Source organism: Desmodus rotundus, chromosome 12, assembly GCF_022682495.2.
Source record: "Desmodus rotundus isolate HL8 chromosome 12, HLdesRot8A.1, whole genome shotgun sequence".
Taxonomy (NCBI): domain Eukaryota; kingdom Metazoa; phylum Chordata; class Mammalia; order Chiroptera; family Phyllostomidae; genus Desmodus; species Desmodus rotundus.
Window position 1 is genome coordinate 53,182,867 of NC_071398.1, and position 26,876 is coordinate 53,209,742.

Sequence of the window (26,876 nt, forward strand, 5' to 3'; positions counted from 1 at the left end):
GGAGCACCAATCAGCGCGCGCCTGCGCTCTATATATACAGCGGCGGCCGGCGTTGCTCCATCGGCGCTTTGCCACTTGTTTCCAAGTTCCTGATCGCCAGCATGTCGGAGACCGCTCCTGCCGCCCCTACTGCCGCGCCCCCTGCGGAGAAGACCCCGGTGAAGAAGAAGGCGGGCAAGAAGGCCGTAGGGGTGCGCCGCAAGGCATCTGGGCCGCCGGTGTCCGAACTCATCACCAAGGCCGTGGCCGCCTCCAAGGAGCGCAGTGGTGTGTCGCTGGCCGCGCTTAAAAAGGCGCTGGCGGCCGCGGGCTACGATGTGGAGAAGAACAACAGCCGCATCAAACTGGGCCTCAAGAGTTTGGTGAGCAAGGGCACCCTGGTGCAGACCAAGGGCACCGGCGCCTCGGGCTCCTTTAAGCTCAACAAGAAGGCGGCCTCCGGGGAGGCCAAGCCCAAGGCCAAGAAGGCGGGCGCGGCCAAGCCCAAGAAGGCTGCTGGGGTGTCCAAGAAACCTAAGAAGTCCGCCGGGTCAGCCACGCCTAAGAAAAGCGCGAAGAAAACCCCGAAGAAGGCGAAGAAGCCGGCAGTGGCTACTGTGGCCAAAAAAGCAGCCAAGAGTCCGAAGAAAACGAAGGCTGCTAAGCCCAAGAAGGTCGCCAAGAGCACAGCCAAGGCTGTGAAGCCCAAGGCCGCCAAGCCCAAGGTTGCCAAGCCCAAGAAGGCTGCACCCAAGAAGAAGTAGGTTGTTCTGCTTCTAAAACCCAAAAAGGCTCTTTTCAGAGCCACCACTTATCTCACCAAAAGAGCTGTGCACTCTTCCTCTACCGCCCTACTTCCTTTCCCCACTTTCTTTGCTACTGTCGCTGCGATGGCTGCAGGCACCTCCCGGGAAAACCTAGGGGGCGTGGGGAAGGGCGCCGCTGTGAAGTGTTCTCCCCCGCCCCTCCTGACAGCTGACCCCGCGCGAGCTCGGCTCGGTGTCGGCTGTGCGGAAGCGTTCCCGGCTGCCCCACCCCGTGCGTGGGGACGGGAGAACAACTCGGTACTGCCAGCCAGTTTCTTGGCCCAGGAAATCAAATAGTCCCGCCTGCTTAAGGGTTGGTGCATTCCCGTAAGCTTTACTTTTATCTTGGATTTAATTGGGCAGCGGCCTGTTCTGTCTCAAATTTTGTTCCCATTACGCTGAGTTTGCTCTTTCCGCCAGATGTACAAGTGCATCTCACATCGGGACAGGGAACAAGTTTTCCAAAATCAGGTTGGTGTGTCCCGGCGCGTTGGTGGCGTACAGCCCTTGAAAAGGGTGGGCGGGCGCCTTTTCGCGTGTTGTAATTCCCGTTTATTTGGTGACAAAAAAGCGCACTTGAGGGTAAGGCTACCACCCAGGGCTCGGCTGCACTGGGGTGTTTCTGTCCCTCGTAACCTGTAATTTTGGACATCGGTGTGGGCGGGTCTGAGCACATCAAAAACTTTTCGTCGCCATCTTTTCCTGGCCGGCCGTTCTCCGTACTCCATTTACTTCTTTAAACCCACCGGAGGATATGTTGATGTTCCAGAGGAAGGGAGAGAAGGAACATCGACCGCGCCGGTTATTGGGGATCGAACTCGCAACCTTTGTAGTGCACAGGATGGCGCTGCAACAGAGCCACCCGGCCGAGGCCGTCCTCCTTATAGACAGGCATCTAAACATTGGTACTTTAGAAGCCCTTCTTAAGTGTGTGTGTGTGTGTGTGTGTGTGTGTGTGTGCGCGCGATCCAGATATTTTTACGGGAATGAGGAAAGCTATTAGCAAACTCTTGGATATGTGTCTAGGAGTGGAGGTGATGCCAATAAGAGCTTCAGCGTCACTGACATTGTCATCTGTGGATTCTTTTGTATTTACGGCGTTTCTCCCGAAAGAAGTCCAGCGGCCTGTTTTTATTCCGGTGAATGCAGATTTTCTTGAGACACGTCCCAGAAACGGGCTTCGGTGACCTGCAGCTCAGCTCTTCACCTATTGCCCCCAATACAGCGTGGATGAGAGTTAATTCCCGAATTAGTGCTGGTGACTACTGAGTTCATCCGCCCTGCCCCGCCCTGTCCTGCCCCGCCCAACCGCACTGACAGATAATAATCGTTTTTGTAAGAACTATTAAGACTTTCCCTTGAGCCCTCTGTAATTTAGTGTCAAGTTGTGGGTATGAATATATGGATAATGTTTGTTACATGAATATATGCATGTTACATGTTAGATTTTAGATATATGTGTATATGTAGATACTTTTCCCCCCAAGACCATTTCCTTCCTCTTCCAATTCTGCCTTTCCTTCCCTCCCCACCCCACCCGCACTTGAGATGGCATCTTTATTACCTTTATCACAGACTACGTGGTACAGATGGGTGGACTAATTCTTGGTTTTCTATGTTGTTCCTTTGATTTTTCTGACCATTCCTAAGGTTCGAGATCACACTTTTTAAAAATCTTTTTGTTTCTTAAATTATAGATATAAATTGCTGTTTGAACTACTGTTTAAATATATATGTACTCTTTACATATATATAAATACTGTTTTTACATATATTTCACTGTTTTAAGTATCAGTGTTTTTAGTACTGTTCATAGCTGTCTTCAGTGCTGAGAATTATGACCTACACAGTAGAGATGCAAATATGATGGAATGTTAAATAAACAGGTGTTCTAATATGACTTTAAGAGCTGACACATCTAATTTACTCTCATTACTCCTTTCCAAAAGTCTCTGGCTATCCTATTTTTTGTTTGATTACTTTCTTTGCTTTTCCGTATGTGCTTTGGGACCCTCTCCCCATACCCACTGAGAAATAGGGTCAACACCCTATTGGTAGTTTTATTGGGATTGTTATGTTTATCAATTAAACTCAGGAGATGAGTTTTAGTATTCAAGAGCATTTTATATTTTCCCATTGTTCAAATATGTTCCTACTTTTCTCCAAATACATCTCTTCCCATTTCCTATTACCATTCATTCCCAGTTATTTCATCTTCTTTGTTGCTGTGGGAAATGGCACCCCGATATTCTAGAGTCCTCGAGGGCCAGTGTTCCCTAAAGTGCAGAAAGGTATCCAGTAACTGAAGGAATCTATGCATGAGCAAATGAATCTATAAACATTCTGTCCATAGCCACATCACTAAGGAGCAAAGAAACATGAAATCCATTTTAAAATGTAATTTATTAAACCCAATATGTCCAAAATACCATCAGATCACCCTGTGAGGTTAATTTCCATAGAACCCCCTTTTCATCCACAGTTGAAGTATTTTCCCATTAAAAATTAATGTTCACTAGCTAGTTTTGTATTTGTAGTTTAGTGTGGTAGGTTTTTTTAGAGTCACGAAGTTTTAGGCCACAGAAAATCTTCATCTCCGAATTATTTCTTATATTTGGAATCTTAAAAAAAATACTTAAATCGATGTTTTTGTATTTATTAAAAGGGGACATGGGTAAGAGAGAAGCTCTACAGTTGCTACCCTTTGTGGATGAAAAAAGGATACTGTAATAAATCACAAGTTCCTATGTAAGCAGGTCATAGTGGGCAGTCACACCCCGGGCATCTAAGTTTTCAGTTAAAAGGCTCATCTTTGCTTTTGTGACCCCACAAAGAGTTTGCCCGCCTGGTGCTGAGATACCAGTTCATGCAGACACCATGGTGCATGGAAGGACCAGGAACTACACAGTGGAAACTGGCAGCTTTCTCTGGAAACACCCCAACTCCTCAACAGTTTACACACAGGGGTTTCACAGAACACAATTCCAGAGTTATCATGAGTAAGGGGTTTGGGGTCATGGGTCTTGGAAAGAAGGGCAGAAGACCATTACTTCAGGTCCTGAGGTCAGCTTTGGGGTCCTTCAGTCTGGCTTCATGTGGATGTGGCCAGGGCGGGTCATTCAGCTTTAGGGCTCAGGAACTGAAACAATTCAGGCCATACTATTATCTTTAACAGAAACCCACACCCCATGGTCCTCAGTCAGGGCCTGGGTATTATCTTTTCTGCCTGCCTCATACTGTTGGGGGAAGGGCCAAGGCTCAGGGGCAGGCTGGGAAGAAACTGAACAGAGGTTGGGAGCTCCATACTAAATCAAAATTACACATTAAATCAAAACCCTCGGTTTCACTTGGTTGTTCACTTTAGAGCTGAAAAGTATCGTAACAGTGAATGCTACTAGGTTATTATCTTCACTGTACTTGTCACGCTCACTCCTTGTGCTGTTACTGTTCCTAATGTATTTTTCCCAGAAGTGTAACAGGCCTTAGGCTATGCAGTTTGTGTGATGGTTAACAGGGTACTATGTCCAAACATACAAATATGTGTTAAACTACAGACACTCTCTGAGAGGGTTTAACTCCTAGCTTCACCTTAAGCAAGTGCTGTCCATTGCTTTTGTGCATGTAGTTAACATACCTTTGAACTTCCCCTTCAGACCTCTACTTCCAAAGTAGTAACCATGCATAATCTTAACTATCTGGTAATCCGATCCCTGCCTCGCTTTCTTCCACCTCCTTGTAATAATCCTTATTTTCAAATGAGTAAAAGAAATTGCAAAACTGTCCTCCAGATCCTTTGAGGTCTTGATCCCCTGGGATATATTGGCAGTTTTGGCAGCCGATGAAATTTATCTACAGGTTTGGAAACTTATTGCCGACATATTCAGCTTCTTAAATCCTATTGAATTTTGGATAGTGATAAGAAAGTTTCATCTTCCCTTCTACATAAATGTCTTTATTGGACCTCTGTCCAGGTGGTGACTACTGAAGCCAGTTCCCATCACCTGAGCTACCACCACCCTGTTTCAGGTAGACCGGTATTGAATTATGGAACTAGAAGTGTGGTCCGGAGTCCCTGTACAACTAAGGACATTCAATAAAAACGGCCCAACAAAAACTGAACAAGGGAAAATACGGCGGTGAACACTCATGTCTCTGGCAATGTAAAGTTGTGTCTGAGAAATTACCTTTAACTGAAATCCTGGTAGCTTTTTCCTGCCATTCTACAGTGAAACTTTGGTGTACAAATGTCCTATGGGACCAGAAATGAATTGTATAAATCGGGGGCGGGGGAAAGCATGTTGCATACTTTCAATAGTTTCACGGAAAAATGATTCAACATCTCAGTAATTAAAATTGTGCTCACAGTTACCTAGAAGTCCTGAAAGTATTTTAATTTCCGTTTGAGCAGTAGAAAACTTACACCCGTACTACAGCCACTTTTTAAGTGAACCTGTGGTTGGCTCTGAAAAGAGCCTTTGGGTTCAAGGTCACCACACGATGGAAACAGCTTACGCCCGCTCCCCGCGGATGCGGCGCGCCAGCTGGATGTCCTTGGGCATGATGGTGACGCGCTTGGCGTGGATGGCGCACAGGTTGGTGTCCTCGAACAGGCCCACCAGGTAGGCCTCGCACGCCTCCTGCAGCGCCATGACGGCCGAGCTCTGGAAGCGCAGGTCGGTCTTGAAGTCCTGCGCGATCTCGCGCACCAGGCGCTGGAAGGGCAGCTTGCGGATCAGCAGCTCGGTGGACTTCTGGTAGCGGCGGATCTCGCGCAGGGCCACCGTGCCGGGCCGGTAGCGGTGCGGCTTCTTGACGCCGCCCGTGGCCGGCGCGCTCTTGCGGGCCGCCTTGGTGGCCAGCTGTTTGCGCGGGGCCTTCCCGCCCGTGGACTTGCGCGCCGTCTGCTTCGTCCGGGCCATGACACAACCTCTCAGACACTCAACTGGAGAATCAGCACGAGCGGAACCCTCCGCCCGCTATATATATAAGGCGACTGCAGCTCTGATTGGACCGGGCGTCTGCCCGTCAAGGTTCGCAGTGAAGTTACTGGAAGCGGCCGCCATTTTCTCTTACGCGGGAACCTCCGGGGCGTTTACACCGGAAACTAACTTCTCCCTCCCCGCCCCGCTCCTTTAACCGCGGCTGCTTTCTACCTTTTCTCGCCGCTACCGTCTGTATGCCTTTTCTTTGCACTGAGTGCTCCTTGGCGTTTCTCCGCAGAACTCCGTGTCAGTGTTACTGATATATATATATATATATATATATGGTTGGCTCAGTAAACAATTTAAACGTGGGACCCTGAAACTGGCTTTCCTGTGGTCATTTTGAAAAGGCGCGCGCTAGATGCGATTGGCCCAGAGGCGACGCATGACAGCTCTGCAACAAGAGCGGGGAGTGTGGTTCACTGCCCGGTCGGCCCCACCTTGATTTGCGTGCACATAGAACGATGCCTGGTCAGAGGTGAATTTCAGTCACGTTTCCCTCACGGTGTGACCCAGAGGGCCTTCACCGTGTGAGCCACTCAGCGACCTGGCGCCGAGGGTCTCTGTAAGCGTTGTGTTCCGTGGGTAGGGGTTTTGCTTTTACTGGTGCGGTGTTCGCGTTTCTACGAGCGTTCACACGCCGACACCTACCGGTAGGGTAGACTGAGGAGTGCGGCGCGGCTCGTTTTCTAGGCTGCTGCAAGCCGCAGGACCAGAGGCAAGCCCTTTTGGTGAGAACGTGGGTGGCTCTGAAAAGAGCCTTTGGTTCAAGTGGAGCAAGGTTTCGATGCTCCAGCTTACTTGCCCTTGGCCTTGTGGTGGCTCTCGGTCTTCTTGGGCAGCAGCACGGCCTGGATGTTGGGCAGCACGCCGCCCTGCGCGATGGTCACCTTGCCCAGCAGCTTGTTGAGCTCCTCGTCGTTGCGGATGGCCAGCTGCAGGTGGCGCGGGATGATGCGCGTCTTCTTGTTGTCGCGCGCCGCGTTGCCCGCCAGCTCCAGGATCTCGGCCGTCAGGTACTCCAGCACGGCCGCCAGGTACACGGGCGCGCCGGCGCCCACCCGCTCGGCGTAGTTGCCCTTGCGGAGCAGGCGGTGCACGCGGCCCACGGGGAACTGGAGTCCGGCCCGCGACGAGCGCGTCTTGGCCTTGGCGCGCGCTTTGCCGCCCTGCTTTCCGCGTCCAGACATAATAGCCTACGTGGGCTAAACACTCAAGGCCACAAGTAATGTGTACTTCCTGAGATGTAGAAACGTCTTTATAAATACTTCTTAGATCAGTAAGCGACTTGATTGGGTAGAAAGTGTTTTAACCAATAGAAAACCGAAGTGTGAATCCCTCATTTGCATAGAGAGCTTTCTTGCTAAACTGTAGTGAACCAATCACAAAGGAGTATTCTCCAGTCTTCATTTACATAGTAAAACAGATATGTAGACTAATGAGCTTTCGGCTGTTTATCTTAACCTTAACTGTAGAGATTGTCTGAGGAGCACTTACAGTTAACAGGAGAAGCAATGCCTGAACATTTCAAAGCTGCTCCAGCTCCTAAGAAAGGCTCTAAAAAGGCCATTACCAAGTCGCAGAAGAAGGACGGCAAGAAGCGCAAGCGCAGCCGCAAGGAGAGCTACTCGGTGTACGTGTACAAGGTGCTCAAGCAGGTGCACCCGGACACGGGCATCTCGTCCAAGGCCATGGGCATCATGAACTCGTTCGTCAACGACATCTTCGAGCGCATCGCGGGCGAGGCGTCGCGCCTGGCGCATTACAACAAGCGCTCGACCATCACGTCGCGGGAGATCCAGACGGCCGTGCGCCTGCTGCTGCCCGGGGAGCTGGCCAAGCACGCCGTGTCCGAGGGCACCAAGGCCGTCACCAAGTACACCAGCGCCAAGTAACGTGCTTCAGCCTCTGTCAGATGAAAAGGCTCTTTTCAGAGCCACTCACTTTGTCTAAGAAAAAAGCTGTAACTGCTATCTCCAAACATGTTTTCCAATTAGCTATTGACTTAGTTTGGGTCCTGGATTCTATGAAATGATAGTTGATGCAGATTCGAATATACAGTGTTGCTTGCTTTTAACTGAAATACAGCTGTTCTGTGCCCAAGAATCGGCTACTTCACATGTATTTTTACCCCACTTCCTTTGTCCCGCTATCCTCGAGGTGACAGACTGCATCTGCAAATGGTTACTTTCCATTTCCCCGCCCTGCATGTTTCTGATGGAGGAGATTGAAGTTTACCTGATGCTTAAGAAAAGCCTTAAAGCGTAAGGATTTCTGAGTAGGGACTCTCAAGGGATTATAATAATCCCGCTCTTTTGGGGGGAGAAGGGGAGGTCCGGGCAGCACAAGGGGCAGGCAGGGGCACGCTCCTTCCAGGAGGCTGAATTTATCTGCGCCTGGAGCATTGGGGAAACAGCCAGCAAAATCCCGCGTGGCTCGGGCACTCGTTTCCGTGGTGCACACCTCACGCCGTTTGCACACAGGTGAACTGAGAGTGCTCTAAATTCTCATTAGAACTTTTTACAGATGGCAAAACTCCATCTAAAACACGTTTGAATTTTTCTTGCGTTCCAGAAATCCAGACTCCAACTCTTGGGCCTTTGACCGTTCTGGGAAGCCCGTAGAAAGGCGTGGAGGGTGGCTTCCAACTCTAAAGTGGACAAATATTTGAATTTCCCGCCCATCCTCATTGGGCGCCACCTCTTGGCCGACAGCTGCTTGGGGGGATGGAAAGTAAGATGTGCTGGTTTTTCTATATAAACCTTTTTTTTACATGGACTCTGGGGCTCCAAAAACAGTCCCAAACCAACAGGAAGGGCCATTGATTGAAGAAGAGGCCTCACAGGCGTGAGTCTACTTTGGGGGTAGAAATATCAGCTGTTCACAGCTTATTATAAAAGAAAAATATTTTCTTTCGTTTTTTGAGCGCTATGTGGTTGATATACATGATGATATTCACTCAAATGTCTTTGAGTGAAACACAAAATTTAAAGTGAAATTTTTTAAATGAAATCGCTTCAAAAGAAAATTAAAATATAATTTCACCCATGGCCCACACTGTCAGTGGACCACTGGACGAGAAACTGTTCTTGGCATATGCAAAATATCGTTGTGAAAAAGGCACCTGCCTTACACACCACTAATTGTTGTGTCGTTTACACTGTAAGAAGACATCCCCATTCTACCCTTCCCCCCGGATAAGTTGTTTGATAGTGAATTCATGCTATAGTGTAAGAAGCACTGACCCTGATGTTCTTCCTCTGAAGAAGGAAGATCTATGCAGTAATATTATTTCTTATCCTGTTCAAAATGATCTTTCCAGAACGGGATTTTGTTCACCCCTTCTTATCATTTATAAATTTGCCTGGCTGCTTACTTTCAACCTCTCCCTCTCTCTCTCATTCCTTTCTAATATTTGATACTTAACCTAATACTATACTCTTAATTGACAAGCTCAAATGAAAAACCAGGCTTCCTAACCTCAAAGCTAGAAAATTTTGCATGTGTTCTGATACCTGACTGATGTGTCACATGTGAATGAGGAATTAAGAGAAAAAAAATGATGCCTGGACTCCGTGGTACACTGCAGATCTATAGTGGAAGGTAGTGAGAAGACAGGAAAAAAAGGTATAAATCTCCCGGTTGATTCTGACTAGGAACCAATTTTGGGCACAGCAGGGCCAGTGGGCAAGCCCATGAACTTGAAAGAAGTACTGGGAGTGACAGCAAGCTCAAGGAATTCACTGCTTTGGGTGCTATAATCAAGAATCAGAGATAATGTCATCAGGTGGTATATTTACTTGCAGCAAGTAAAGGAGACAAGGAATTCACATCCAAATCTTTGTCTCCAGACTCAGCCACTGGCATAGCCACATGCCTTGGTCAATTGCATGTTGATTTCTTCTTTGCAGTTGTCTAATCTAATCAGTTTGTTTTCTCAACAAACTCATCCCGTCAATGTTGTATCCGCAAAACACTGTTGTACATTTTAACATTTAGCAAGAATACCATTTAGTAACAACTGACCAGATGAAGAGACCGTCGTCCTATCTAACAGAAGGGCTTATACCCAGTGATAAACACCCAAATTTTCTGTGGAGCTGCTCTGTCTGAGTTACAAAGAAAACAAAAGAAAAATAATCTGGACTACATCCCTAACTCTCTTTACAGTCATAGAAACTTTTGCCTTCCTCCCTATTCAGCAGAGATGAATGAAGACAGAAAGAACCGGATTTGAAGACAGAGGGAAAGAGCTACTGACCAAAGCAGAGTTCTGGGTGCCTGGAACCAGAGGCAGAGCATAGAGAGACTTCGAATTTGGAGGGAGGAAGACTGAGAATTCTGAAAAAGCAAAGGTCACCCCAAAGACAGGTAACCAGAGGTCCAGAGACTATTCATGCTCGGGAATGAGAAGGCACAGTTAGAACACGAGGAACGCCCTTGCTCCTGATTCCTGGCAAAAGAGAGGACATGGACTTCTCAATTCTTTCTTCAGTGTCTTTCAGCAACTTTCAATGTGTTTTTCGTGTCTTTTCATTTGCAGTCAGTAATATACACACTTAAATGAGTTTTTCACTCATTTAAATCATTTTCACTCTTTGGGAGAAAAACAAAGCCCACCTATTATTTAAAAGGAATACCCACTACAGCTCTGGCTGGTGTGGCTCAGTGGATTTGATAGAGGACTCAAGAGGTGGAAAATTTTAGTTTAAGGTAAATTGTTATAAGCCTAGTAAGTAATGCATATGTTAAAGTTATTGTTTCAGAAACTACACATAAGGCCCATCCTGGCTCCTGGTAGAGACAGCCGACCTCCTGGGGCACTGCTAAAGATTACGGCCAGGGGACAAGTGGAGGCATCCGGGCCATTGTGTTCCAGAGACAGACAGACACCACCTGCCCCTGGGAATAGCTAACTGCTCAGGAGGAGAATACTACAGTTTCTTTCACCTAATTCTCCCTAGATTTCAAAACCCCTCTCCACACCTTGTTTATTCCCTGTTATAAAAATGGTGGCCCGAAAAGAAAATGTAAGAAAATTCTGTTAGGGTGCGAACCCACTGTCTACTCAGATCACTGAACGTCTGAATAAAGCGCCCATAAGGATTCAATCCGTGTCTCTGCTTATTGGGTTTGGCACGTGACAGGCAGCACGCGCTCCAGTGTCTTTGCCAGTTTCAGATTGAGTGCAAGCCTCTGAACAGAAAGGTCACGCGTTCGATTCCTAGGCAAAGCACGCTCCTGGGTTGCCAGCCAGGTCCCTAGCTGTGGGTGTGCCAGGGACAACTGATCTATGTATCTCTAGCACATCGGTGTTTCTCTGCCTCTCTTTCTCCCTCCATCCCCCCCTAAAAATAAATAAATAAAATCTGTAAATAAAATAATACCCACTACCAGTCATTTTAATAAGAAAATTTTAATTCCATCAGCTAGGACATTTTGGCCACCGATTTTCCAGAAATTTACCTGTGGAACTCTATACACAACAGCTGTACAAAGGTTGCATAAGTGAGGTCACACTTTTTGTTTTCCATTAAGATAAATAAAGAGAGGTCCCAGTCATCACTTTCGTGACTGCATCTCATTGTAGGGAAGTAGGGAACTGCCCGTTTCTACTTAACCATCACATTTTAAAATAAAAAAACTTTCCTAGTATATCCAGGCCACTATAACCAAAATATTATAGACGAGGTGATTCAAACAAAGGACATTTATTTCAGTGTTTTCCGCCTTCTAACCATAGAGGTGCAACAGGGTTCAGATCATGATGGAGACTTCTGAAACAACCAGCATCCTGTGTTTCGTGCCCACGTGGGAACCGAAGAGGGTGGGATGCTCGGGAAAATGATAGCAGAGGCCTTATCCAGCCAGGAGTTCAGAGTCCGAGGTCTCCGGAACTCAGTGTTACCTTTGGCACATAAATACGCAATCTGGGTCTCAGTTTCACAGTCTCTGCAATAACATTACTCAGACTGCGTACCTTCAAGGTGATCCCTGAAAGCCTCGGACAGAAACCATGAATGAAATGGAGACAGGCTTGCTGTCTTAGGTCAGGCACGGGACCGCCCAGTTCCTCCCTGCAGTTTTCATTGTTGAAATAGTGTAAGGAGACTTGAGCGAATGAAAGGAATGTTGTTCTTTCTCCCTACTCTGTGACCTCTAAAAAGCTAAAGGAACGCCTGGCATAGAAGCACCTCTTAAATGAGATCTATTTAGAAATTGTCCTGAACGCATTTCTTTCCGAGATCATGAGTCACAGTCCCAGAAAAGAACCAGTAGCCAAATGTCAGGACAATGAGGGCAATCATTAATGCTGATCATTAATTAATTATCATTAATCATTAATGTGTAAGTACAGTAATTAGAAAAAACCAAACGATTCGATTATGAATATAAAAGTAAAGATTCATCAGGCCTAATTAGATTAGAGCAAGAAAAACAAGAAAAAACCCCAACCACATTACCCCATATGCAAATTAGGAAGGCAGGTACTAAGTTTCCATTGGTCATTAAAAATTGCATAAGCCTACCTCAAGTTAGTATAAATACTTGCCTGGCCGCCCACTTCTTTCAATCCAATTTACTTTTCTCCGCAAGGCGTCTGCCTCACTTTTAAGAAGTCATGTCTGGACGCGGAAAGCAGGGCGGCAAAGCGCGCGCCAAGGCCAAGACGCGCTCGTCGCGGGCCGGACTCCAGTTCCCCGTGGGCCGCGTGCACCGCCTGCTCCGCAAGGGCAACTACGCCGAGCGGGTGGGCGCCGGCGCGCCCGTGTACCTGGCGGCCGTGCTGGAGTACCTGACGGCCGAGATCCTGGAGCTGGCGGGCAACGCGGCGCGCGACAACAAGAAGACGCGCATCATCCCGCGCCACCTGCAGCTGGCCATCCGCAACGACGAGGAGCTCAACAAGCTGCTGGGCAAGGTGACCATCGCGCAGGGCGGCGTGCTGCCCAACATCCAGGCCGTGCTGCTGCCCAAGAAGACCGAGAGCCACCACAAGGCCAAGGGCAAGTAAGCTGGAGCATCGAAACCTTGCTCCACTTGAACCAAAGGCTCTTTTCAGAGCCACCCACGTTCTCACCAAAAGGGCTTGCCTCTGGTCCTGCGGCTTGCAGCAGCCTAGAAAACGAGCCGCGCCGCACTCCTCAGTCTACCCTACCGGTAGGTGTCGGCGTGTGAACGCTCGTAGAAACGCGAACACAGCACCAGTAAAAGCAAAACCCCTACCCACGGAGCACAACGCTTACAGAGACCCTCGGCGCCAGGTCGCTGAGTGGCTCACACGGTGAAGGCCCTCTGGGTCACACCGTGAGGGAAACGTGACTGAAATTCACCTCTGACCAGGCATCGTTCTATGTGCACGCAAATCAAGGTGGGGCCGACCGGGCAGTGAACCACACTCCCCGCTCTTGTTGCAGAGCTGTCATGCGTCGTCTCTGGGCCAATCGCATCTAGCGCGCGCCTTTTCAAAATGACCACAGGAAAGCCAGTTTCAGGGTCCCACGTTTAAATTGTTTACTGAGCCAACCATATATATATATATATATATATCAGTAACACTGACACGGAGTTCTGCGGAGAAACGCCAAGGAGCACTCAGTGCAAAGAAAAGGCATACAGACGGTAGCGGCGAGAAAAGGTAGAAAGCAGCCGCGGTTAAAGGAGCGGGGCGGGGAGGGAGAAGTTAGTTTCCGGTGTAAACGCCCCGGAGGTTCCCGCGTAAGAGAAAATGGCCGCCGCTTCCAGTAACTTCACTGCGAACCTTGACGGGCAGACGCCCGGTCCAATCAGAGCTGCAGTCGCCTTATATATAGCGGGCGGAGGGTTCCGCTCGTGCTGATTCTCCAGTTGAGTGTCTGAGAGGTTGTGTCATGGCCCGGACGAAGCAGACGGCGCGCAAGTCCACGGGCGGGAAGGCCCCGCGCAAACAGCTGGCCACCAAGGCGGCCCGCAAGAGCGCGCCGGCCACGGGCGGCGTCAAGAAGCCGCACCGCTACCGGCCCGGCACGGTGGCCCTGCGCGAGATCCGCCGCTACCAGAAGTCCACCGAGCTGCTGATCCGCAAGCTGCCCTTCCAGCGCCTGGTGCGCGAGATCGCGCAGGACTTCAAGACCGACCTGCGCTTCCAGAGCTCGGCCGTCATGGCGCTGCAGGAGGCGTGCGAGGCCTACCTGGTGGGCCTGTTCGAGGACACCAACCTGTGCGCCATCCACGCCAAGCGCGTCACCATCATGCCCAAGGACATCCAGCTGGCGCGCCGCATCCGCGGGGAGAGGGCCTGAGCTTGAAAGTCACTTGTTTCTCCCAAAGGCTCTTTTCAGAGCCACCCACGTTTTTTAACAAAGGGCTGCAAAGGCTTAGTCCATAGGTTCAGTGCAACCAGGCATGTAGCGGGCGTAAACTGTTATCAGCAAATGGTGACCTTTAGCTCAAAGGCTTTTTCACAGCTCCCTACGCTTTTAGTTTGAAGAGCTTTTAGCAAGGAGATGGTATCTACCTACCTTCAAAAGAAATGGGTGGGGGGAGTGCAGGGAGTAGGTGGGGCCAGCTGCATTGGAGTGGTTCCTTGGTATCTACTCCCAAAGGCAGTTTAAAGATCCGTATGTGTGTAGTGTCCTCTTAACGCGGTATAGCAGGTTTGCAAGTAGCTTAGGCATCTGCGTGTAATTTTCCTTCTGGCTTTCCAACTACCCACACCCTCCATTTCACTTTTTTCAGGTACCATGTTCCCCGTTGTACAGCGTGACCTTACTCTGTCATATAGTCTCCAGCAGAATGAGCGGCTGCACAAACTAACATCTCAACCTGATAGCTAAATATCTTAAGGATACATCGTTTTAGCAACCTGGTTATGCAGAATTTTTGCACCCTCTTTGGGAACGACATTTTCACTATAGCAGAACACCGATCTTCTACTGGTGAAACTGAATAGCCCTCACTGAAATCCTTAGCCAGTTGGCAGCTTCCCACTTTCCTCCAAATGCAAGTTCTGTAATACCTCAAGAACACGAGTTTTGTACTTAATGTTGTTGCACACAAAAATGGCGCCTAATGTTTGGCGATTGGTAAACGAGTCTAGTGAATAGGTCTGAACTTTAGTAAAATCAATGCCCAGACAGGAAACAGTACCTGCTGGTCCCAGCAGTTTATTCCACAAAAATTGCAAACTTGCTGGAGTAAATTTTCAGCTACAGGACCCACCGAATATTCAGATTCAGAAACACATAAGAAAAGTATACATAAAGTGAGTCCACCTGGTTCCTACAGTGGACGAGAACAGGGCATCAGCCCCTGGCGGTTTACATTCTTTTCTTTCGCAACCCATTTAAATGTACACAATCAATTTATTCAAAGCAAACTGTGCATGCTGGTGTATTGGAAATGCTAGGAAATCTTTCCATGTCTTTTAGTCCTCTTATAAATATTTGTTTTTAAAACAGAAGTCAGGATGAAAGGAATTCCCTGTATAAGCCAGTTGTTTAGCTTACAAAATAAATTATTATCTAGCATTTATTCTTTTAGTGGATAAGGCCACTCAACTCAGTTTTGAAACAGACCCAATAACAGCTTGAGAGCAGCAGCTCACTGATTCCAAACCCAGCTTGGTTGGGTTGCCTGGCAACTTTTTCCCCAATGTGTTTCTTGGGGTTTGGGTGTGTTGCAGGGTTAGCTAGGACTGGTGGGTACATGATGGGAGGGGCATCATGCACTTTTTAACATAGTGCATGTTGCCTGGAGGTCGGGATGTGACAACAGGTGCAAAAGTGAGAGAAGGGGAGGTCATGGAAGACACTTTCCTAGGGAAGGAAGCCGGGATCAGGCTACACAGAGGGCACCCTTCACAGACTGAGGGGATGTGGAAATGGTGGTGCCCTTTGCCGCGGGGCCCTTGCCTAGGAAAATTGCTCAGCCTCGCCTTCAGTCCTAGCCAGAGTCAGGGGGTCAAGAGTGCCAGGGTGCAGCCAGAACAATCGTGCCCTTCACCCAGCTCCTGACATTCGACCACTCCCTGGCTCCCCACGAGATTGCAACTCTTGGCTCCATCCTTGGGTACCTCATTTTCCTGTTCCCCATATCTGGCCATCCTGACAGTTGATCAGACCCCAGCAATCCCCTGCCTATGGCCACTGCCAAGGGAGGCCACTGTGGCCACGTAGAAGGTGTCTTTGACGCTGCCCTCAGAGGACTTGGAGGAGCACTCCTCGTAGGCCAGGTCCCACCTCCTTGGCGAGGGCAATGCCCTGCTCATGTGTAACGGGTAAGCCGCTGCGTGGCCAGGTCTGTCCACATGTTCCGGTTGCAGCCAACCAGCACAACCTTGGCATTGGGGCAAAACTCCTGAGTCTCCCCTTGCCATTCCATGAAGACACTGTCCAGTGTTTCTGGTCGGCTCATGGCGAAGCAGAGGAGCACGGCGTCTGAATCAGACTATGCCAGGGGCCGGAGCTGTCCCTGTGAGAACCTGAACTGTCCCACATGTTGAGCTCAATGCTGCCCTTGTCTACTGCAAGAAAAGATCGCGGTGTAGTTCTCAGGTCCCTGGCGAACACCTGCAGCAGCACCGTCTTGCCGCACACCCCGCGCCCGACCACAACGAGGTCCCAGCAGGCGCTCTGCCCCTCCCGGGTCCCGTCTAGGCGGCGGCCCCGCGCGCAGCTGCCTCCCTGGGCCTCGCTGCTGCCTCCGCCGCCGCTGCTGCTTCTGCAGCCGCTGGGGCTGCTGACACCGGCATCTCGCAGGCCCGCGCAGAGCATGCATCCGGGGCCGCGGTGGCCCTGGTACTCCACCCCTAGCCCCTTAAAAATTGTGACACGGGTTGAAAATTGCTGATTTAAATCTATGTCATCTAGAAACTGCTTAGTCTCAGGTTTGAAGGAATGGCCCGGCCTGAGAATGGACGTAAGCAACACCCAGATTAGTTACATTTAAACCCAAGCCAGTCGGGTTAGGAGAGGGGAAGCGACGACACTCAGCCCGCAGCCTGGGGGGGAGGGGTCAGGTGAACCAAAGTGTGTCGCTCCTTTGTGACGTCGCCCAAAGCAAAAATATTGAGAATTAATACTCACAGTTTTGCGGGAAATGTAGAATTTCGATCGATCTGGCTTACTGGGAGCGGCTAGCTGCACCCTCACACTCGTAATTCGTATATTTACTGAACCCACTGGATTAATAAGTAGGTCCGCGGCGCTCCCAGTTTCCGCGTCACTGGAAACTGCTCCCTCCAACCATAGCCTGTGGTTGATCCTTTCACAGTGGACAAATGGCGAGACTCCCTGCCGGGAAGAGAGGGAATAGGTACTCCAGAGGTTTTCTTCCAGTGAGTATGGAACTGGTGAGGACTCCTCTAGTTTACTTCCTGCAGCCGGTCACCCCCAGAAACATCAGCTCCCTCCCCAGGGGTCGAGGTCCCCGCGCTCGCGGGCCCCTGCCCACACACAGGCTGAATGAAACCTGTGGTGGAGGAGCCACCATCCGGCCTGCACCTACTGCTGGAAATTAATATCCCACTGACTTCAAACATGAGATAACGCTTACAGAGTCACCACAGCAGGAAAGGCGCGCACAGCTCTTCCCAGGGGAGTGTGGGCGGCCCTGAAAAGGGCCTTTGGTGGAGACGAGGTTATAGTGACAACGGTGACTCAGCCGCCGAAGCCGTAGAGAGTGCGGCCCTGGCGCTTGAGCGCGTAGACCACGTCCATGGCCGTGACCGTCTTGCGCTTGGCGTGCTCCGTGTAGGTGACGGCGTCCCGGATCACGTTCTCCAGGAAGACCTTGAGCACCCCGCGGGTCTCCTCGTAGATGAGCCCGGAGATGCGCTTGACGCCGCCGCGACGGGCCAGGCGCCGGATGGCGGGCTTGGTGATGCCCTGGATGTTGTCGCGCAGCACCTTGCGGTGGCGCTTGGCGCCCCCCTTCCCGAGGCCCTTCCCGCCTTTACCACGTCCAGACATTGCTTCGTAACTAGAGAACTAAAAGCAACTGACAATGAAGGAGAGAGCCGGTCCTTATATAACTACCTCCCCCCCCTTAACCATCCCCCGGTCCCTGCAGCTGTAGAGATTGGAACGCGCTCTGGTGGGAGATGTGACGTAAACAGTCCCCTCCCTTAATCCCGCCCCCAAGCCCGGAACTCGCGGGTATGAGGTGAGTTACACCCCAGCTTGAAGGCGCATTGACTGGTTTATGTTCATATAAGTAGGTTGAGTCAGCTGAATTCCAAAAAATATTTCAAGCAGGGAAAACAAAAAAGCAAAAGGACTTCACGGCAAGTTCTGGTAGTCGTAAAACTGGCAAGATAAAAAGTAGAAACTAAAGTCAAGTAGTTTGTAGTAAGTGGCAAAACCTAGTTTTAAATGTTTTAGTTAGGAGACATTAACTCCTGCAATGCCAATTTTGACGTGTTTCAGACTTTCATTTACTCTGTATTAAGACTGAGCAGTCTTTAGTATTCTAAGTGGCACACTCTTCGACTAAATAGGTATCATTTATATGTTTATGGCATGTATAAGTAGCGTTATTCGCTCAGGTGCGGCCTAGGTATATTTTTCTGCCTGGTACATGCCTGGTTGCACTGAACCTATGGACTAAGTCTTTGCAGCCCTTTGTTAAAAAACGTGGGTGGCTCTGAAAAGAGCCTTTGGGAGAAACAAGTGACTTTCAAGCTCAGGCCCTCTCCCCGCGGATGCGGCGCGCCAGCTGGATGTCCTTGGGCATGATGGTGACGCGCTTGGCGTGGATGGCGCACAGGTTGGTGTCCTCGAACAGGCCCACCAGGTAGGCCTCGCACGCCTCCTGCAGCGCCATGACGGCCGAGCTCTGGAAGCGCAGGTCGGTCTTGAAGTCCTGCGCGATCTCGCGCACCAGGCGCTGGAAGGGCAGCTTGCGGATCAGCAGCTCGGTGGACTTCTGGTAGCGGCGGATCTCGCGCAGGGCCACCGTGCCGGGCCGGTAGCGGTGCGGCTTCTTGACGCCGCCCGTGGCCGGCGCGCTCTTGCGGGCCGCCTTGGTGGCCAGCTGTTTGCGCGGGGCCTTCCCGCCCGTGGACTTGCGCGCTGTTTGCTTTGTCCGAGCCATACCAGGCCCTATAACATATAAGTCAAACAGTGGAGCAGATATGCCACTAAGCCGGTCTGCTAGTATTTATAAGACGTGGGGCGTAGGGATTGGTTCAGAAAAATGTTTTGCTATTACGTTTCACGTTCTGATTGGTGTATCTTTAAGGTTCCCAACAACCGTGCGATTTTATTAACCACCACCGTCTTTCCTCGGCTCTTCCAATTTTTAACTTTTATTCTCCTCACTCCATCTGATTTTCATATTCTGAATGCAATGCTTTGACCATCATATTTTAATACAAGTAAAAACATTAGCCTCAATGGAACTATAGTTTTTCAATTCCGTATATTTAGTTATTAGGGGTGGTTTATGGAAGGAGTATGTCCCCCAGCCATGGATTCATACTCTCCACACTACCTGCTGCAGAACTCAAGTTCTCGTGACAAATTTCTACAACCTTTAGAATAACTAGATCCCTTTTCCAAGGGCATGTCTAACCTGTGCCCCCCAGGCCACATCCTGCCCAGGATGGTTCTGTAAAAAGGCCCGGCACAGAATCGTAAATTTACTTAAAACATGAGACATTTCTTGTTATTACATGTTACAATGTATTTAACGTGTATCCCAAGACAACTCGTCTTCCCCTAAGGCCCAAAGACGCCAAAAGGATGGACCCCTGGGTGACTGAGGGACTTATTTGAAAACTACCACACATAACCTCAAGTAAATCACAGTAGCTTTCACAGAAATGGCCTCTGTAATGACGCACATTTTTGTTAAATGTTTACGGTCTGCGTCCTACACTTGAAGTTTTCTGAAACTCACGTTTCCTAACTCCTAGAATACATTTTGCCAGGTGCAGAAAGGCTGCGACTGTGATGCTATCCAGCCCCAAGGCTAAATACACAGCTGCTCGCCCAAAAATTGGATACCTGACTCTGGGGAGGACTACTTCACATTTCCAAGACACCATAGTTATTAAAAAAAAAAAAGTTTTCTAGCTTGAAGGATGCAAATGTGGCTCCTTTATACTAGGATGAAGTAGATGAAATTTTGCAACTTCATTGGTTGAGTCCATTATGCCAAGCAGCCGTTAAGAAAGTGTATCTAGTGTCCCTCGTTTGTAGATTTGTAGTTTACAAGACGCAGAAAACGTTACTTTTGCAAGTAGTCTCAATCTAGTGCTTTTGTTTTAAAAGCCGCGTTTGATTAGATGACTTGCTGATTGACCTCAAAGATTTATCTCCATCTTTCAAACAATATTCACATAAGAAACCATCCAGCCTTGGAGGAAGATTTAAACCTGTTATTATAGCTTTCTGCCCTTTAAACTAAGACACGAAGTTCCAATTTTCCTCTTCTAAATTCTGATTCAGCAATATTGTGATGCATTTTAAAACCATAAAATCTCCGGAAAACGTAAAGTTAGAAAGAGTGGTAGAGAAGATGGAGGCGAAGTGTTTGGGATCGAGACGTTAGTGCCCGGGAACGGGCTTTGGCGTTGCTAGAGAAACCGGGAAAGACCAGCCTGCAGGCCAGGCGGACTTGTTTGAGAACCACTGCAGAGAGCGGGAAAAAGACGTCACTGCCCTGATCTCTCGCCGCTGGGGGGCGGCTTACTGGATAGCATTGTTAGTGAAAGTAAGCACTTTGGCAGCCACAAACAAGGTATGGAAATCTGCCCTAAATGTCATCCCAGGGCGTGCGCCCTCCCTCTGAAAAACCCCTTAGGGGAACCGTGAAATCACCTGGGACTGTGCTAATGCCTCGGATACTCGGTTTTCCGCTTCGCCAATCTTTCGAATGGACATGCTGACAAGGAACACTGGTCCGACACGTTAGCGTCTGTTTGGTGTATGTCATAAGAATTAAGAGACGTCGGACATTCGTGAAGTGCATTGGGCCGCAGAAATAAGTCGGAATTACAGAAACTTTGCACCTTAGGTTGTCTACACGTCCAGCTTGAGCGTTAATTGCTCTGGTGTTGTCTACGATTCTTTGACCAGATACACGCAGGTCATGTCTCTGTTCGGTGTTGCGCGGAAAGGCAATGGCATTGATGAGAAGTGGGCCTACACCCAGCTCTTTCTTCTCCCTCCCCAGCCATTTGAAACGGTCCCTTGCGTTTTTCTGCCGGTTAGAGAGAAATGTCCCTAACAATGCTTCCTCTAGGTGGAGTTTCAGGTGAAACTCCTTGGGCTCATGTGACTTCCTCATTCATGAACGGACCTGCAACCCCTGAAAATAGCCAGTGAAAAGAGGGGAAAAGTAGCGCACTGCAATGTTGATGGGTGGCAGCCTTCTCTCCCCCCCCCCCGTCTTAAATTTTTGTCTCGGGGGGTGACAGGGTATTCTCCTGGAACCTGGGCGCACGACAGGGATGGGGAACCCGAGGCCAGGGGGCGCGGGTGGCTTTTCGAGCGGTGGAGGAGCAGGGCTCGCCAGCGGCGACAGGGGGCGCGGCTGCGGCACGCACCAATCACAGCGCGGCCCTGCCTTATAAATACCAGGCACCCGGGACTGCGGCGTTTTCCTGTCAGGTACCTGTAGTTGACATACTCCTGTTTTGCTTTTACCATGTCCGAGACCGCGCCACCCGCTCCTGCTCCGGCTCCCTCCACGGCCCCGGAGAAACCTGCGGTTGGCAAGAAGGCGAAGAAGCCGGCTAAGGCCGCGGCGGCCGCCAAGAAGAAGCCCGCGGGGCCCTCTGTTTCCGAGCTGCTGGTCCAGGCTGTCTCTTCTTCCAAGGAGCGCAGCGGCGTGTCGCTGGCCGCGCTCAAGAAGGCGCTGGCGGCCGCGGGCTACGACGTGGAGAAGAACAACAGCCGCATCAAACTGGGCCTCAAGAGCCTGGTGAGCAAGGGCACCCTGGTGCAGACCAAGGGCACCGGCGCCTCGGGCTCCTTCAAGCTCAACAAGAAGGCGGCTTCCGGCGAGGCCAAGCCCAGTGCTGCTAAGGGGATGGCGAAACCCAAGGCAGCAGGCGCTTCTAAGAAATCCAAGAAGGCTAGTGGTGCTGCTGTTAAAAAGGCTGTGAAAACTCCAAAGAAGATCAAAAAAGCACCAGTGACCAAGAAAGCCTCCAAAAGCCCCAAGAAGCCCAAGGCTGTGAAGCCCAAGAAAGTAGCTAAGAGCCCGGCCAAAGCCAAGTCTGTGAAACCCAAAGTGGCCAAGGCTAAAGTGACCAAGCCAAAGGCCGCTGCCAAGCCCAAGAAGGCAGCACCCAAGAAAAAGTAGGAGTTCCAGTTGGAACCTTGTTCCCAGAACCCAACGGCTCTTTTAAGAGCCACCAACGTGTCTCTGCAAAAGAGCTATTAAGTAAGTACACAAGTGTCTGGCACATTTTCACTCCCCTTGCAAATGCTCAGTCTTCTCCACATCAGGTGACTTGAGGTCCCACACTCCAAACTAGTTGTTGGTGGGAACTACTTTCCTCCCAGGCTGGGAGTGCCCCCTTGTCTGCACGATTCCCTGGAGTGGTCTTTTACGAAACCCGGGAATACTGTGGGGGAAATCAGTGAAACCTATGGCTTAACATCTGCCTCCAGACTAGCTGTACTTTGCAGTGGCGGTGAGTCACTGGCGTAGATGGGACATAGGTTGCTGTCGGAGGTGGGCCTCCTGCAGCGCCTCCATGCTGTGCGCTGACCATTCCTGGTGCTCCTGTTGGCTCCGCACCTGACCCTGCGTGAATCTGCTGGCTGCCCACTAGTTTCTGGCCAGAGTGAAGACAAAGGTGCTTGGCTGTGATGGAGCTTTAGAGCCAAATATCAAAACCCTTACCCGGTTTTTCTGTTTATAGAAACAGAACGGCCCTGATTGGATATTTGAAATTCCCACTCTGCCTCACTAGATCATATTTCATCCGGTGCACCGTTTTCAACCCTGGTAGCGTGGGCTGCACCACGTTACAGAGTTGGGGACACCTTCACAGAATTGTTCCTTTAAGCTATAGAAATTGTAATTTTGGGATTCAGGGTGTCTTTTTTCACACCCAAGAAAAAACAGTATACGACGAGCCAGGTTTACTCACTTTTACTTAACACAGCTCAAGTAGTTCTAAGACTATTTTCACATATGTGCATACAAATCGTTGAATAGTCAATAGCTCTATTTTTCAGGTCTTTTTGTTTTTTCCATTGCTTTGCATGACTCCCTGCAAACCCTAACTTCTGCCACACACATTTCCCATCCCCAGCCCCCCCTTATCCACACTAAAGGAGAGTATATTCATATACTCTCCTCTGAATTCGCTCTTTTACAGACGCCGGCCCATACACATGCACGATTGTTCTGTTTTCAGGTGGGGTTGTTATGTACAAAACTGTGACATTACTATACAGTTTCCTGTATTTTGCTTTTTTTCTTAACAGAACTCTGAGAAAATCTTTTCAGGTCAAATCATATTTTAGACAATGTCCTTCACGTGGAGGAGCACAGGGTGCTGACCCACGGATGAGCAATGAGCAGGATGTTTCCATTTCCCACTGCTGACCATGGCGCGACGCGGCGTGGCGTGCCAGCGCCGAGACTGCCAGGCCACGGCCCCTTTTCCATCTCGGTTGGTTGGTGCTCACAGACCCTAAGAAGAGCTCTTCCTCCCTCCAGCCATCAAGGTGTGGTCTCATTCATTTCTGCCAGGGTAAAGGGTGTAAAGTCATTTCACATGGTCACTTCCTTTCTTTAGGCTTATTGGCCATTTGAATAAGCACTTCTGGGAATTCCCACTTAGATCTTTGGCTCATTCATTGAGCAGTCTGTCTTCCTCTTGTCTCGTTGTGGTTTTTATATAATAAAAAAATTAACCTTATATTTATCACCTGTATTGCAGGTAGTTTTCTAATTTGGGCTTTTTCTTTCTATATTTTCTTGGTCTAGGATGTCTTTTCTACTTATATATTATATATAATTTATTAGATATATACAATTTTGAATATTAAATATTTTAATTACAAACAACAGCTACAAGATGTTTAGTTTCAGCCTTTTGCTTTAATGTCACTGATGCACAATCACGGAATGCTTGTGGGATCTTGAGTCCTCAGCCTGGTGAGATCATCCAGCCAAAGTTAGGAGGGCCCAGACAAGATGACATCAAGAATTACATTAATCAGACTAAGGAAACCCTGCAGGGGCTTGCATAAACACTGACCAATCAGCTTCACCAGGGACCCCTAACCTCCAGCCCTCCATCTTTGCCCTTAAAGGGCCCTTGATCACCCTGGCTGGTGTGACTCAGGGGATTGAGCGCTGGCCTGAGCACAAGGTCACTGGTCCGATTTTGGTCGGGGCACACACCTGGGTTGCTGGCTAGTTCCCCAGTAGGGGGTGCGCAAAAGGCAACCACACATTGGTGTTTCTCTCCCTTTTTCTTTCTCCCTCCCTTCTCATCTCTAAAATAAAAGAAAAAGCCTTGATTAAAACCCGTCATGGAGCTTGGGTTTTAAGGGTAGCTCTCCATTTTCCTGTGTGGGAAGTCATCAAGACATGTGACCTGACTCTCAAATGAATGGCAGTGTGGCAGTGCCTCAGCCACCTCTTAAAATAGATTTGCCTTGAATGTTCAGATTGAGGGAAGACAGGGAGGGGTCCACAGTCCTGAAGCTGCAGCCCCCAAGACCCACTTAAAGAGATTGCTCCTGACTTCGGAGCAGGGCAGGGAGCATGCAGGTCTCAGTGGTATCTCAGGGTTCTTCCCTCCACTCATCACAGCCTGAGAACAAGGGGAGCCGGCCGATTTATTCGTCAAGGAGCCAGCCCTGTTCCTTCCAAAGCGTCATATTGTCGGTAAATGACTGCTTGCCATCATGGCCTTGGGCGCCACACCCTGAGCCTGGAGCTGAGGGCAATTCCCTCCTCCAGGCTGTGCAGTCCGGCCTTTCTTTCCCGCCTGCTGGGAAATCCTCCTTTACACGCAAAGGGCACCTGTCCGAGGGAAAGAGGCTCCCGGGTTGCAGGAGCCTGCTCCAGGGTAGACACAGAGAATGTTTTCAAAAGGTCAAAGTCAGAGTGAGACCTGCGGCTAAAGGGAGCCTTCCTGGAGATGATGGCTGTCAAATGCCTCTAGACTACAAGTTACACAGGGTGACACCACCGTGCCAGGGTGAAGGGCTTAGACAGGGGCAAATATGGAAGCTCAAGGGAAGTACTCACCTAGCACACGGCGAGAAGGCATTCTGGAATAGGGATTTTCCCGTGTCACCGAGATATGCCCAGTAGAGGGCGCCCGCGGGCTGCTGGCGCGGACCACGGCCTGGGAGACCAGGCAGGCGCAAGCCTCTCAAAACTTTTTTTGATTCAGAACAAAATTAATAACTGTTTACTGTTTACTTAATAACTGTATACACTCAATTCTAGTTTTTATAAATCTGTGAGTACATTTCCCATAGTTTGTCATAGTACACATTCCATTATGTATTTTGCTTTTTCCACTTAACCAAACATTTGTACTAGATTACTATATGTTTATAAAAATCATTTATTATGCGTCATAATTCTTTAAGCTGGTGCAATCAACTAAATTCACAAAGTCATTCGTTTTATTTGAAGGAATTCCAGAATATTTTGGCTGCCCTAATTTTACAATGAACATATTCTTAAAATTGGGTGTTGGCTCCTTTAGAATTGGTTTCTTAAATTATGCCCCAAGATTATTGGCCTTTACAAAGTTTACATTGCATTAGTGTAGTGACTTTATCAGAATTTCCTAATTGATAATGCCGTCAACTATATATGGTTTAAATTAGCCCATTTTTTAAAAGTAATTTTGAGTAGAAATAAAATGCTTCCCTCAATCTTTTAGAACTTTTATTTATTATATAAAAGTACAAAAAAACAAAATAGCTGAGACAAACACCCTCGTTTTTTTTCTAAAGCATATTTCTACTTTAATAGAACATTTGGGTTGGCCAAAAAGTTTGGTTTTTCCCATAAGACGGCTCTAGTAGCTCTTAGTTGTCTTTAACTTCATTTGAAAGAATTTTGTTAAATTTTATCATGACAGTTGTCACATCAACGTTCATTTTTCAAAAACATATTAAAATCCGTGAATTTTTGAGTAGCCCTTTTAATACTGAAAATGGAAGAAAATACACAACATTTTTGGCATATTATGCTTTATTTCAAGAAAGGTTAAAAACACAATTGAAACACAAGAAAAAGACTTGTGCCATGTATGGAGAAGGCGCTGTGACTGATCAAATGTGTCAAAAGTGGTTTGCAAGGTTTTGTGCTGGGGGTTTCTCGGTCCACGATGTTCCCCACTCGGGTAGACCAGCTGAAGTTGGTAGTGATCAAATCAAGACAATTAACTGAGAAAATCGACATCCTACCACGTGGGAAAGCACTGACATACTCAAAATACCCAAATCAATAACATTATTGGTGAAAATGAACGGTGTCTTTTATTTTACAGAAAAATCCAAATAGACTTTTTGGCCAACCCAATAGTATTTAATCAGCAGATTTCTGTGTTGGCTAGATTTGTTAGGCTAAATATTAAAAAGTCCCTAAACAAATTACTTTTTCCTCTCATACTCTATTGTTTCCAAAGAGAATATAAGGGCCTCCTATGTGTGTTTTTGCTCTTGCTATCAAAAATGAAACATTTAGATTTCAACTGACTTGAAGATTTGTGAAATATTGTTTGGATGATTCACAAAGGCCATGGAGGGTCTGAACCACTGACAGCTCACACACTGTCAGCTGAACTCAGAAAACTTAACAGTCTCCCTGTCTTCTGACACTAAAACCAGCTCTCCTAGCTGTGAAGACAGCACTCTTTACCACCTCCTTCCCATGTTTCCTCAGCAGGACATCACAATCAAAAGTCAGATTCTGTGGCAGTGGAGTTGCTACCAATGACTTTGGCTGCCTCTACAAACAGGACAAAAGTCACACAGTAAAAGGAACACTTCATGTGGTGGGAAAACAGAACCTAGTAAGACTGATCGTCACGAGCCAGTGTGGGGAATGGGGAGAGGACCGACTACACCCCCACGTGGATTCCCGGAGACAGGACCTCAAAAAGCAACGATGGAGAGGGTTCAGGTTC

At 48.7% G+C, this 26,876-nt stretch overlaps 9 protein-coding genes across 15 annotated transcripts in view; 5 read left to right on the plus strand and 4 right to left on the minus strand.

The window, feature by feature from the left end:
- Positions 1-17,742, minus strand: part of LOC112313672 (histone H4) — a 26,996-nt gene extending 9,254 nt beyond the window's left edge. For 2 of the 7 annotated variants that reach the window (XM_071219915.1, XM_071219917.1), the window contains exon 1: positions 16,834-17,742. In XM_071219915.1, the coding sequence (XP_071076016.1) occupies positions 17,407-17,718 (312 nt within the window). In that variant the 5' untranslated portion in view covers positions 17,719-17,742 and the 3' untranslated portion in view covers positions 16,834-17,406. Of the gene's footprint in view, positions 1-3,807; positions 3,925-4,612; positions 5,035-14,991; positions 16,272-16,833 lie in introns of those variants that run through there. The other 5 variants (XM_071219914.1, XM_053915709.2, XM_071219913.1 and 2 more) reach the window with 5 other exon arrangements.
- On the plus strand, positions 66-2,685 carry H1-2 (H1.2 linker histone, cluster member). Its single transcript, XM_024570225.4, has one exon. The coding sequence runs from the start codon at positions 102-104 to the stop codon at positions 741-743; it is 642 nt and encodes a 213-aa protein (XP_024425993.2). The 5' UTR covers positions 66-101; the 3' UTR covers positions 744-2,685.
- LOC139440404 (histone H3.1) lies at positions 5,024-5,747 on the minus strand. Its single transcript, XM_071219911.1, has one exon. The coding sequence runs from the start codon at positions 5,702-5,704 to the stop codon at positions 5,294-5,296; it is 411 nt and encodes a 136-aa protein (XP_071076012.1). The 5' UTR covers positions 5,705-5,747; the 3' UTR covers positions 5,024-5,293.
- Positions 6,565-7,068, minus strand: LOC112313640 (histone H2A type 1). The gene has a single exon (XM_024570240.4). The coding sequence runs from the start codon at positions 6,955-6,957 to the stop codon at positions 6,565-6,567; it is 393 nt and encodes a 130-aa protein (XP_024426008.1). The 5' UTR covers positions 6,958-7,068.
- Positions 7,148-17,626, plus strand: LOC112313654 (histone H2B type 1-K-like). The gene is made up of 2 exons (XM_053915708.2): positions 7,148-7,658; positions 17,504-17,626. Exons 1-2 carry the CDS (start codon positions 7,282-7,284, stop codon positions 17,505-17,507), a joined length of 381 nt encoding a protein of 126 aa, XP_053771683.1. The 5' UTR covers positions 7,148-7,281; the 3' UTR covers positions 17,508-17,626.
- LOC128779720 (histone H2A type 1) lies at positions 12,389-12,783 on the plus strand. Its single transcript, XM_053915707.1, has one exon. The coding sequence runs from the start codon at positions 12,390-12,392 to the stop codon at positions 12,780-12,782; it is 393 nt and encodes a 130-aa protein (XP_053771682.1). The 5' UTR covers position 12,389; the 3' UTR covers position 12,783.
- LOC112313939 (histone H3.1) lies at positions 13,422-14,197 on the plus strand. The gene has a single exon (XM_024570554.4). The coding sequence runs from the start codon at positions 13,639-13,641 to the stop codon at positions 14,047-14,049; it is 411 nt and encodes a 136-aa protein (XP_024426322.2). The 5' UTR covers positions 13,422-13,638; the 3' UTR covers positions 14,050-14,197.
- Positions 17,743-18,270: 528 nt separating the features above from the next.
- Positions 18,271-18,910, minus strand: H3C1 (H3 clustered histone 1). Its single transcript, XM_071219764.1, has one exon. It carries the CDS (start codon positions 18,839-18,841, stop codon positions 18,431-18,433), a length of 411 nt encoding a protein of 136 aa, XP_071075865.1. The 5' UTR covers positions 18,842-18,910; the 3' UTR covers positions 18,271-18,430.
- A 2,458-nt stretch (positions 18,911-21,368) lies between these two features.
- Positions 21,369-23,696, plus strand: H1-1 (H1.1 linker histone, cluster member). Its single transcript, XM_024570222.3, has 2 exons — positions 21,369-22,141; positions 23,197-23,696. The coding sequence occupies exon 1, from the start codon at positions 21,401-21,403 to the stop codon at positions 22,058-22,060; it is 660 nt and encodes a 219-aa protein (XP_024425990.2). The 5' UTR covers positions 21,369-21,400; the 3' UTR covers positions 22,061-22,141; positions 23,197-23,696.
- The last annotated feature ends 3,180 nt before the right edge of the window (positions 23,697-26,876 follow it).

Excerpts from the sequence above, each read along its gene's own strand:
- H1-2 (XM_024570225.4), top strand. The coding sequence starts at position 102 with ATGTCGGAGACCGCTCCTGCCGCCCCTACTGCCGCGCCCCCTGCGGAG.
- LOC139440404 (XM_071219911.1), bottom strand. The coding sequence starts at position 5,704 with ATGGCCCGGACGAAGCAGACGGCGCGCAAGTCCACGGGCGGGAAGGCC.
- LOC112313640 (XM_024570240.4), bottom strand. The coding sequence starts at position 6,957 with ATGTCTGGACGCGGAAAGCAGGGCGGCAAAGCGCGCGCCAAGGCCAAG.
- LOC112313654 (XM_053915708.2), top strand. The coding sequence starts at position 7,282 with ATGCCTGAACATTTCAAAGCTGCTCCAGCTCCTAAGAAAGGCTCTAAA.
- LOC128779720 (XM_053915707.1), top strand. The coding sequence starts at position 12,390 with ATGTCTGGACGCGGAAAGCAGGGCGGCAAAGCGCGCGCCAAGGCCAAG.
- LOC112313939 (XM_024570554.4), top strand. The coding sequence starts at position 13,639 with ATGGCCCGGACGAAGCAGACGGCGCGCAAGTCCACGGGCGGGAAGGCC.
- H3C1 (XM_071219764.1), bottom strand. The coding sequence starts at position 18,841 with ATGGCTCGGACAAAGCAAACAGCGCGCAAGTCCACGGGCGGGAAGGCC.
- H1-1 (XM_024570222.3), top strand. The coding sequence starts at position 21,401 with ATGTCCGAGACCGCGCCACCCGCTCCTGCTCCGGCTCCCTCCACGGCC.